At 40.1% G+C, this 11,988-nt stretch overlaps 1 protein-coding gene across 1 annotated transcript in view; it reads right to left on the bottom strand.

The window, feature by feature from the left end:
- Positions 1–3,138: 3,138 nt before the first annotated feature.
- The window catches only part of rngtt (RNA guanylyltransferase and 5'-phosphatase), a 120,931-nt gene continuing 112,081 nt past the window's right edge, over positions 3,139–11,988 (bottom strand). The window contains exons 15-16 of the mRNA XM_042503191.2: positions 8,137–8,260; positions 3,139–3,532 (exon numbers count right to left, since the gene is read on the bottom strand). Coding sequence (XP_042359125.1) covers positions 3,366–3,532; positions 8,137–8,260 — 291 coding nt within the window. The 3' untranslated portion in view covers positions 3,139–3,365. The remainder of the gene's footprint in view (positions 3,533–8,136; positions 8,261–11,988) is intronic.

Genomic DNA, 11,988 nt, shown 5'->3' with positions numbered 1-11,988 from the left:
GTGTTTAAATTACACAATCGCCAGTTTGAAAGATAATTCTGCACATCAAGAAAGTTGCAGTTTGTCGTAAAACTGTTAAGTACAAGACTGTAAAACTATGCAGTTACACACCGAGTATACAGACAAAACACCCAAAAGGCACGCAAGCGGCGTCAAAACTTTCTTGGTTTGGATTGGACAAATATATTAGCATGAAAGGGGGAGATAGAGGGGATGACCTGCAGCAGAGGGCGGAATTGAACCTGCAACCACTGCAGCAAGGACATAGCCTTTTGTCCTCTGCTGTTTTTAGAAGTATTCCTATTATTTTTATGCTGTATCATGTTTTACCAACTACTTAGATACAGTGAGCATAGTTGTTGTCATTGTTGTAATTATTGGCATAATTATTAATTTATCCCCTTATTCTTTTGTTAATTTTTGTTTTACTGTTTTCTTGTTGTTTTTCATTATTTTTTGCCTTGGGTTTTAATGCAAAGTTTTCTTACGTGGAGAAGAGTAGTTGCAACCTTAATAAATAAATAAATAAAAATCAAGTCATTGGATAAACACATTTGAAAAGATAACATTAGATTTTTGTATGAAACTTAACCAGGCATTACCAAAAGCACAAACACAATCAAACAATTGGTCATGTACTGAGCTATACACAGACTTAATTTATTCTCGAGACATGTCTAACAACAACAGAGTAAAATTTAGTTTTCAGTTTTAGTAAAACAACATCTTTGACTGGAGATGTTGAAAGGAGCTAAAAACGAGGTAAACTTTGAACAGAACGTTGATGTTTATGTGCCGTCTGGCTGTGGAGGGTCTGTCTGAGTTTATGGACTGGAAATACTGGAGTAAAATGGACACTATTATGATTTGCAATGTGTTGGAGATACTAAAGCGAAATGGACTTTTTCCATGTAGTTCGATGATTGTATTGCATATTAAAGCGAAACAGACTGTATTATGATTTGCGATGCATTGGGAACACTGGAGTGTAACAGACTATTTCAGTTTTCTGATAATTGAATTGTCTGGAGCGTTCATATCTGCGCGTGAGTTTTATTCTTGACCTGTTGAATCTAAAAATGATATGGTCTCTAGTGTTGTGGATGTGCTTTCACTATGTTAAGTCGTTTTTGTGGATCCCAGGAAGGAACGCTACTGCAGTGCTGACATTAGTAGGGATCCTAATGAACTTAAGTAAACTAAACATGAGCTGAGTTACATAAGTTTGATAAGCTGGTGATGTATACAGTGTGAGACGAGAGATGGAGTACAGTAAGTGGTTTCACACAAACTAAATGTTGCTACAAAAAACCGACAACCTGCAACTTTCTTGACTTGCAAAATTATTTTGTAAACTGATGAACATTATATGTGTAATTCACAGAGTAATTCAAACAGGGCGAAATAAAGCTTTCACGCTGATGTATGATCAGGTGATCATTTTTTTGATAAGTTTGTTTTTCAAAATCAAATCAAATCAATAAATGATTTGATTCAAAAAATAGGGTCTGACATGATAAACAACTGTGACTGACTCACGACTGAGTGGGGCGGGTGGATGGGCGGGACCTCAAAACCCCAGTTCCACCCTCCAATCACTTCTGCACAGACTCTGGCTCCAAATGTCTTCATCTGTCAGCTCTGATGGCTCTGATGCCAATTTTAATTAGTGGCGAAAAGTGGAATTACACTGTCCAGGTCCGTCACGTGATGCTCACGTGCACAGAAAGACTTTTCCCCATTGACTTACATTGACAAAGGGACGTCAGTAAAATAAGTTAAAATTTATTTGTGAGCAACAAAACCCCTGCTCTCTATTCAACTCAACTACTCATTTCACTATCTAGATTTAAGCCATCAAGTTCAATAACATCTGGAAAGACGAAAAGAGCCACAAGATTGAATTTTTTAGACCACCATTCAAGCTGGTGAAGTGCTAAACCTGAAGTCTTTCACTCTGCCGGCGGAAATTATCCACTCGTGCACACTCAGCCATGATTGACAGCGTTCGGCTGCCATAGGTTGCTAGTACACATGCCTTATGGGCCAGTGGATCCGCGTAATTTATAACCGGAAAAAGAGCTCTTTTTTGCCTCATGTGTCAGTGCAGCTCTCATAGGAATGAATGAGGCCCCGCCTCCATGGCTGTATCCAGACTTTCTTTAATACATCCATGATATTTTAGCTTCATTTTTGTTAAGTGGCAGGAAGGGGAGACACTTTGTCCCTCTTTGTGTAGAGTCCACAATTTAGACATATATGAACACAAAGAATGAAGCAAGATGAAATGCTGACTATTAGACCGCATAGTCAATGTGACATGTTCAGTACAAACACGCCTAAAAAGGATCAAAATGAGAAGAGGAAAAGATGTGTCATGACAATGAAACTATTCTATAAGGGGCACAAAGAGTCACTGAATGGTTCAGTCTGTCAGGCTCATATGGCCTTCATCTCAGACCCAATTTAACACCTTTTTGTCAGAAGTGTTAGATAGCACTCTCTATCCCCAAAAACACCACATGAGTGAATGTCTTTTTGGAGAATAGAGTTCATCCCTCCAGCAGTGTCCGAGACTCAGAGGACTAAAACTATTCACCGCACTAAGAAACTTTATGTTGGTATATGTTGATTTGTCGCTCATCTGTAGCTCAAATTCATTGTTTCCTTTGAAGTTAGTTTGCTGAGGCTGTGTAATCATGTTGTCATCTGCCCGCCCACCCGTGTGGCCTTTAAAACAAAAAGTCCACACAGATGGGCTTCCTTTGGACGAAATCTTATGAAACACGGTGCTGAGAGTGAATCTTTATCTGTTTAGATATGTAAACCACTGACTGAGCATTAGGAGTTGAACACTTGGCAGCAACATTATTCTGTTAACTAAACTCAAAAAACACACACAGCTTTGTGTTAATCTAAATGAGATATCTGATGCTGCAAAGTGTTGTTTCCTGATTGAGATGCATCCAGACAGCAGACTGAGATGACGTTTACGCCTCCTTCAATACAAATAAGGAACAAGTCGACAAAAAATAAACAAGGTCAACATTGTCAGGGGTAGCCATAACAATGTCCCTTTTGATAAATAGCTCAGACTTTAAGAAAGATAAATAGGAAAACAAAAAAATAAACTAAGCATGATGTTTTTCATTTTAATAAGAACACCAGCAATTAAAGCTACAAAGAAGTCTACAAGGTAAATTAATGACATTGAGGCAGTCAATCAAAGAGGTCCTTACATGTACAGGCTGAAAAAGAAGATGTGCTAAGGGTAAGAAAGCCTTGAAATGTCTGTTTTCTGTTGATATGGCTGGTGATGTGGATGAGCATTGACTGTGGAGCAGTCCAGAAAGCCCAGCTGTGGGCTAAGGGATGGCCCGGTTGGGTCTCTTTGGAGGAGGAGGGGGCATTAGCTCAGAGTCTGGGTCTGGCGGGTGTTTCCGGTTCTGGGCTTGGACTGCTTGAGCACAGCGGTCCACATACTCTAGGAGGATTTCCTTAGTGACGGGCTCCTGGATGCTTTTACACACAGCTGGGGAGAGACATGACAAACACAGGAAGTTACTACAGAGATGGTGACAGACCCCCGGCAACATCCTGGAACACTCAGTCTTTATTTTGTTCATTTTAGCACTGGCAAAAACTACAAATTAAACAAACACATGCACAACTGACTGTTTGATAAACTCCAATCACAGCTTAGCAATTGTAATTAGGCACGGGAAATCTGTCAATGTCTGGATTTTTTGGATGTGAAAGCATGGTAAGTTCTTGACATTTAAAAGGTGGTTTCTTTTTTTAACCTTTTAAAAAACAAAGAATTGCCACCTTACATTTGTATGCCTCCGCAAACCAGTCAAATTGCAGTTACCGCACATTAACACAGCACAGCTTCAAGGTCCACAATCATGATTTGTGTCACCAATTCAGTATTTGACCAAATGTCTCCCCTTCTTTTCCTGAGTTGAAATGTTGTATGGGTTATGTATGACATCATAGCCAGAAAAGTGTTTTTGGTTTCTGCTTATCTAATCAGTTCATCTTTGAGTCCAAGTGGACGTTTGTGCCAAATTTAAAGGAATTCCCTCATGGTGTTCTTAAAGTAGCGCTTTCACAATAATGAGACAGAAGAGGACACAGTGACTTTGTTTAGACCTCTAACCACCGAAATGCAATCAATCCACCGTTTAGTCCGAGTGGATGTTCATGCCAAATCTACAGAAATTTCCTCAACAAAATCCCGAGATATTGCATTCAGAAGAATAGGTTAGATCAGATAAGTTGGACCACCATGTTTAACTCTGTCTTTATATGTTACAGATTCGACTGAAAATGACAATAGAAATGAACAAATTTGCCAAATTTACATATCTCCAGAAATTACTTTTGTTGCTAGCGCAACGTCACATTCAGTCTATAGTTCCAGCTACATCAGAGCTGGTCGTGGTCACACGAGGATCAGATCACACCTGAGCACAAATTAGCTATCTATTATCTATTAGCTACTAGCTTTTAGCTATCTAGCTGTGGCTCCTAAAATTGGCTACAAGCTAAAAGCAGGAAATGAAGGAACCACTGTTTCATTGTTTGATTCGGTTTAAACAGCTTTTGTGACATTCTACTTTGACCGGCTCTACTCACCTCTACTCTACTGTATCGACTCGCCTTTGGTATTGGCTACTTTTCTGGGGGTTGTTTTCCATGAGAAGATAGTACCTCCTCAGTGTAGCTTGTCGTCATGGCGATGCCATATAACACTGCCGTGACATCAGTTTCAACGCGACACACACATATGCAGAGGGTTCAAATTACACAGGCTTTTGGGGGAGCTCCATTTTTCGGTGCACACCACTACTAAAACATGTCACATGCACGCGGTCAATAACAGGATTACCGCGAAAAAGGTTCTATTAATACCCGCTGGTAACATTTCCTCTCTCCCTCTGGCCCTTCTGTTGGATGATGAGGAGTTCAGGTGACTACGTAAATGTAGGAATTTGAGCGCAGCACTGCTTCATGCACAGATGGCCGCAACAGGAATAAACATGGAAGTTAAATAGTGGAGACAGATGTTCAAAAATGGAATGTAAAAAAAAAAGTGGCAGGAAGGGTTCAATTTTTAGAGCTCCTCCTGAACATCTTAGGAGAGCCGAGCTCCCCTCAGCTCCCCTGTAATTTGAACTATGCATACACACAGACTCGCACTCACTGGATATGTTCGTCGGCTACAAAGGTGAGGAACATTTGCACCTCCTCGAGCGACCACGGCGTGATCTTTCTGGATGCCATTTTGGGAAAGAAGAAAAAAATGATACGAAATTGTGGCCGCTACAATAGCCTTGATGTTTGTGAAGTTTAGAGTATTTCGTGCGTGCCGCGCATTAATGACGCAAACAGTGACGATTCCGTCAGACCAATCAGTGGTCTGCAGTGTTTCACGTCACCATTTAGTACCTCATAGTACCCGGTCGGCCTTTTTTGGAGCCCCAGGAGAGCAGGTACGAAAAAGGTAGTACCAGGTACTTTTTCCTAATGGAAAACCAAAAAAAGGCGAGTAGAGTAGAGCAGAGCCGGTACCATGTAGTGGAAAAGCGCCATAAGGTAACTAAGGTAACAGCCAATTTGAACATTTGTGAACATTCCATGATCCTAACAACACATAGATGATTGTGTACTGGTTTCTAAAGAGACCACAGTGTTGTTATCAGCATGAGTAGAAAATGCAGCGCTGTCTGTCTGGATTTTAGATAAAAGGTGCTTTTTGCCATCTGGGCTCCAAAGTTGCATGACAGCCTGAGGATCTAAAGCTCAATAATTCAGGACAATCTTTTCTATCTTCTCCTATCAATTCAATTCATTCTTTGAATGTATTTTCTCTTGTGTGTGCCTTTTGTTTTTATTGCTTCAATTTGTACTTTTATGTGCCCACTTTCACAGCAGTGTAAAGTCAGCATTTAGATAAGTGCTACACACAAATAATGTTTATTAGCGCATTAAACAACTATTTTAGCATTCTCTCTCAGTCTCTCTTTGTTTTTCATTTGTTTCTTTAAAAAACTGTTATTGCCATGCCATTTTCACATGCAGGACTATCTGATGAAAAAAGGTTGAGTTAATCACTGTTTTTCTTTCACTGAACTGTGACACTAAAATTACTTTTACACAATAAGATGGAATACAGCTCAGGTACTGCATAAGCTGAAGACCACTATCTCTGAAAATAAAAAAATGTTATCAGTATATTAAAATTATACGACTTTTAAAGAAATCCAAGTTTTATCAAAAAGTTGATAGTAGAATTATGATAAACTTGATCTAGAAAGTCTCCATAATATGCTGTCCTTTGAATACAAAATAAATTTTTTAAGTAAGATAAGATGATGATGTTACTGCAGCTCTGCTCAAAATACCATAACAGCTTTCACAACCTTTTAATGTTATCTTTAAAGAAGCTGCATACAACATCCAGAGCATATCTTTGATTCAAAGTCTGAGCTGGTATTGTCTGCACATGACTCTCAACATGGAGGTCGTTTAGCCAGCAGCTAGCAGCTAACGGTGCTAACAGCACAAACAGTGCTAAAGAAACTAACCAGGGTGGAACTGGAGGCTAGACTTTGGCACCGCCACTGTCCTGATATCATCTCTAATTTACATTTAAAACTAGACAAATTGATTTTTTTAGCACAAAGTTGTCATGGTAAACAAGTTTGTAGCCTGTTGCTTTTTTACACATCATTTGGTCTCAAGCCACCTGACAAATTCAAGTCTAATATTCACTCTTGTTTCAGCTCCATTTTGGTCTCCACCAGCTCCTGAGAGAAACATCAAGCTCTTTAGCTGCTAAATGCTCCAATGTGTTTTCCAGGTAATGGCTAACTTTAGCCCTTTCACACAGAGAGCCCACAACAGGGCATTGATGAAGACCCTTCATCATGCGGCAATTTATCTATTTCTTAGCCTTGAACGCCATAAGCCAATCACATTTTGTGCTGCTACATAATGCACTTGGACATCCTGCTCGCAGAATTCTATAGAAAAGCTTCAGAAATGTTGATTTTGGTGTGGTTTTATCCAAAGTTATAACTTCAAAAATTGTCAAACTATAGCTGTGTCCCATATGGGGTAAATGCAACACTGATACGAGGTATCCTGAGAGGCTAGAGGCTGGAGTGTATTTTATCCTGTTCCCTAAAACTCACATAAACAGAGCGAAGTGTTCAGCTGGGTGTCACTTAAAGATAAACAGTCAAGGATGTGAAATGATGTCAAAGTGAAAAGTATGTGTAACTCTATAATATGTATAATATCACCTTGCAGCAAACTTTCTAGGTCACATTAGCTTAAGTTAGCTAATAGCCGCTAACGTTATGGCCAACTTTATCTTTGTTACGTTAGCTCACCATGTCATCTGTTTAACTTAGTATTTTTGATTTTTCACGATCTGACATCAGTGTTAACTGTTGCAAAAGGCTGTAGTTAAAGCCCACCCAACTGAAAACCATTAACGTAAACTTATAAAGAAAGCAAAGGCTGGCTAACGCTAACACCACGACATAGTGAAGACCCTTTTGATGGCTTCTGTGTGAAATAAAGAACTTCTGTCCCCAAAAGTTCTGTTCAGCATCTTTGGATATGTCTGTGACACTGACAGCTGCCATTGTTAGTTTAGGCAGCTAAAAGGGGCGGGGCTTAGTGATTGTTCAATTCTTGATTTTGCAGAGAACTAATTTTTTTTTCTGTTCATAGTTAGGAGATAAACAAATCATTTTGTTCCAAATCACTGAAAAGAGCATTGTCGGCAACAAATAGAAGGGCAGACTGTCTGTGTTTGCACACACACACACGCGCACATGCACGCACATACGCGCACACACACACACACACACAGACACAGACACAGACACACACACAGACACAGACACACACACACACACACACACACACACACACACACACACACACACACACACACACACACACACACACACACGGTCTCCGAATACTGAACTCAAATTAAAACAGGACACCAATGTGAAATATAGATAAAAGGAGCCATTAATTGCAAGCTGTTATTCACTCACATAGAGGAGATATTAATAAATAACTGTCGGACAGAGAAGGACAAAGCCTCACCCATCGCTGTGTCGTAGGAGTTGGGGAAGCTCTTGTCCACCCTCTGCCTCATGAACACCCAGGTGTTATTGGCGAAGGTGCACTCGATGATCTTGTTGTCGTACTGTTTCAGCTCTTTAGTGGCCTGTGAAGAGAGAGATGAAAGGACACAGATGGTTTGTACTTTTACAGCACAGCACAGTGTATGCGACACCAGTGTAATTTTATTTTCTTCTGCAGCCACCACTGCCCGTGAAAATTACAAACCCTCTTATGTATTTTGAGAGACATTTTAAGAGACATGCTGCTGCACTGCTGACTGCCAACAGCTCACAATGATTGGCATGAGTAACTGCAGTTTTTTCAAACATTATACGAATATGCTGCAAATTATTATATTCACTTTGGCTGTTACTACTTACCATTGTATGCTTTTTAGTTGTACTTAAGCGGGAGAATGAAGCTTCAGGCAGCGTCGGATGGCAACGTTTAGATGCAATAAATGGAGGTCACAAAATGGAAATATAACCTTTGATGACTAGTGTTAAAAATGAAGTCAGGAAAAAACACATTTTTCAGCTCAACGCGTTGAATTATGTTGATTCGGGTGGCAACAACATTTGACTGCAGCAAATGCTTTTGCTGGTTTAACCTCTCTTAAAGGTGAGAGGGGAAAAAACAAACTCTTTAAAATTGGCAATAAAAATATTACATTCTGGAGACTACAAATGGAAGTGAAAATCCACCGCTTTCAAACCCATTAACCTTTGAGGGATAAAAAATCCTGTACAGTAGTGACTAATCTGCAGGTTTGTTATGAGCAGAATCGGGACTACAACCAGCATTTTCACTTAACTCTAAGAGACCCGCTAGGCTGGCTATGATCTCTGCCAACATTACTGTATGGCAGAGGTGGGTTGAGTGTCTGAAAATACTGCTATCATATGAAACTGGACCTAACGAATCCACTGGTACCAACCTTGTCATGCTAGCTTGTTGGCTAAATAACACTCCAAAGATAAGCTAAACTGTGGTGAGAAAAAAGTTCCAAGCAGTTTGGGACAAAAAACACACACCATATAGTAAAAATGCACACTGGGGTCCCTAAACAGTCTTGGAATTGCATAAATTGGGTATGACTGGAGAGCTGAGACTCCTCTGGATTCAATGAGCTGATTTTTATTCATGTATGATGATGTTTCCATAGTAAGCATTTTTATGCCCTGAGACCAGTTTTTAAAACAGTGTTACCTCACTGTATACAATGACCTATGGTAACCTCTAGGATAATCACAATCTTGTGAAACTTTAGAAACACAAACTATAACCTTCAAGCATTCAGAAGATGCATGGTTTTCATTTTTTAAATTTTTTTTAAAGGTTATTTTTGCTTTTACTGAAAGTACAGCTTAAAGCCTCATTTCCATCAAAAAACCCTACTCACACTGTTAACAGCTGAGTTTTGTTTTTAAGATTATTTTTTTATTAGACAGGACAAAAGATTGATAGTGTGAAAGGGGAAGAGAGAGGGGATGACATGCAGCAAAGGGCCACAAGCTGGAATCGAACCTGTGGCCACTGCAGCAAGGACATTGCCTTCATTTATGGGGCACCTGCTTTATCCACTAAGCCACCCGACGCCCCACAGCTGAGTTTTTAACGTAATGGGAAAGGTAACAATCAGCGTGTACACCTGGGTCAAATGACTCTGCAGTAATCACTCAGTATTGACTGAAACTCAAGATGCACTGAAGCGCCACCACTAAACACTGTCCGTGTCCACCTAAGCCGTGCTCAAGCATTGATGCAAGACTTAATTAGTAAGAGATATATAAACGGCAGTAACCACCATAAAGTTTTCACAGGCCTTCATCTACGCTGCTTTCTACTGCTGCAGAGCCGTGCACACAGCTCTGTCTTCTAGTAATGGTACAGGAGTCCATAGCCTATTTGTAACAAGTTTACCCAAGTTAAAAAAAAAACTGCATGCATGCTCTAATTTTTGGTAAAAAAGGGGTATGATTAACACAGGACATACGGCTAATCCCCTGGGTGAAAGTTTTAGGGAGTCCTGAGTCTGTCTTTTAATTGCTTGTTTACTTCTGTTTACTTTCTAAAAGGTGTGAGAATATTTAAAGATTCAAGATTTAGAAGCTAGAAGGTATTACTCATGATAAAATAATATAACATCTATATCAAATAACCTAAATCACTACGTTTGAAAAAATGAAAAACAAATCTACCTTGTACCTAAATGACATAAATTTTTTGGTAGTTCTACATTAGTATCAACACACAGTGCAAGTGTCTGAAACTCATTGCAACAGTTTCCGCTCCTCCTCCTGAGCTACTCAGGATCACTGACTTGTTACATCATTCTCTGCTTTGAAAACAAATCACCTCTATGCACTGGGCACACTGAAACATCACTGAAGTATATGAAAATGGCGCACGATACTGAAGATCAAGCATGAGTCAAAGAAGACATTTGAGCATCTGTTGTTTATTTGTCGAGGGACTGAGTCTCACTGAGAGGATACTCAACACTGGGAAAATGCTAAATCCTGGAGGTGCTGGGAAGCAAAAAGTGCAGCTGAAATAAACAAAAGCAATGACTGGCTTTTGGTGATGCGAATTATTATGAAGTGCTCATTTCACCTCAATCTCGAGAGACATTTACTGTGCAGAAAGGCCGTGCGGAGACTTGAGAGACAAAGAGGCTGACCTCCAAGGTTCAGTGTGACCTTCAAGGTCAGTCAGTGACTGCCATTGCCAAAAAAGCACCGGTGTTTGGCAAGGTGCAAAGTAAAAGCTTGTGTGATCCTGAAGTGTGGGGCATCTGGGCTCCCAGTGGGGGTCGAAATCACACAGGAAGCAAAGAAATTGTGTGAGGAAGAAAGACAGAGGAGTGACATACTCGTTACTGGATTTCGGATAATGACCTTGAATCATAACTCATGCGAATGCCTAATTAGTCGTCATCATTTCAAAACTGCACATTTATCTCCACATTTTTCTTTGATCTCAGTTTGAAGACAAACAGTACATTAATAAGACTAACTGTAAATCAATCATGTCTATTTGCAGAAGAACAGACGATCTAAAGGAGCGACAGACTCACAAAGCTTTCCCTAAAGCTTGATGCAGCAAGCTGCCAGAGAACTGTGAAGGGCAGTACAGGCAGGCAGGCAGGATGCGCTGCTACAAACTGGGATCTCTTCCTGCTGGTGAAGGGTGACATGTTGGCTGCCATTTTTCATCACCACTTGGTGCTTAATCCATCCAAATCTGTCTCATTATGGCAGCACACGTGTGCCACCAGTTATCAGGGACTTTGGCAGTCGAACTCTTCAGCAGCCAGTGTTTCACTACTGCAGAGCAGAAGAGATCTGTCTTTCTGCCATTTGTGTTCCAAAACTTGTTTGCTCTGATTTATAAACTATAAACTAACAAGAAAGAAAAGCAGTAGTTGTTACTACAGAGGTTTATAGAAAACTAAATGCAATGTTCAAGGCGAGGCCCCGTTGGATCATATTAAAGTTGCTCAGTGGTGCATGATGCCAAAAAAGTTTGTTTTCCACGGCATGAAACTGTCAGGATCTCTCGCATTGTGAAGCACATTGAGCAAGTGCACTAGAGACTTACGGCAGCCGAGTGGCTGATGTCTGTCGGTGGAGCTGGTAACTGCCGGTTTAGCCTTTCACTAACTTGAATTGGGATATAAATGATTTAATCATGCAGCTTTTATAGGCTTTTGAAATGTTATCGGACCAACTCCAAATCCAAGGAGTAGTCATTTTGGAGGTGTTGTGAAGCCCAGACGAATCTATCCACTGATTTACAGACGTCTCTTTCACAATGTAAGTATATTGG

Source organism: Plectropomus leopardus, chromosome 16, assembly GCF_026936395.1.
Source record: "Plectropomus leopardus strain MGB_pleo_1.0 chromosome 16, ASM2693639v1, whole genome shotgun sequence".
Classification (NCBI taxonomy): Eukaryota; Metazoa; Chordata; class Actinopteri; order Perciformes; family Serranidae; genus Plectropomus; species Plectropomus leopardus.
Note: the sequence above shows the minus strand (reverse complement) of the source record. Positions and strands in the feature narration are given on the sequence as shown.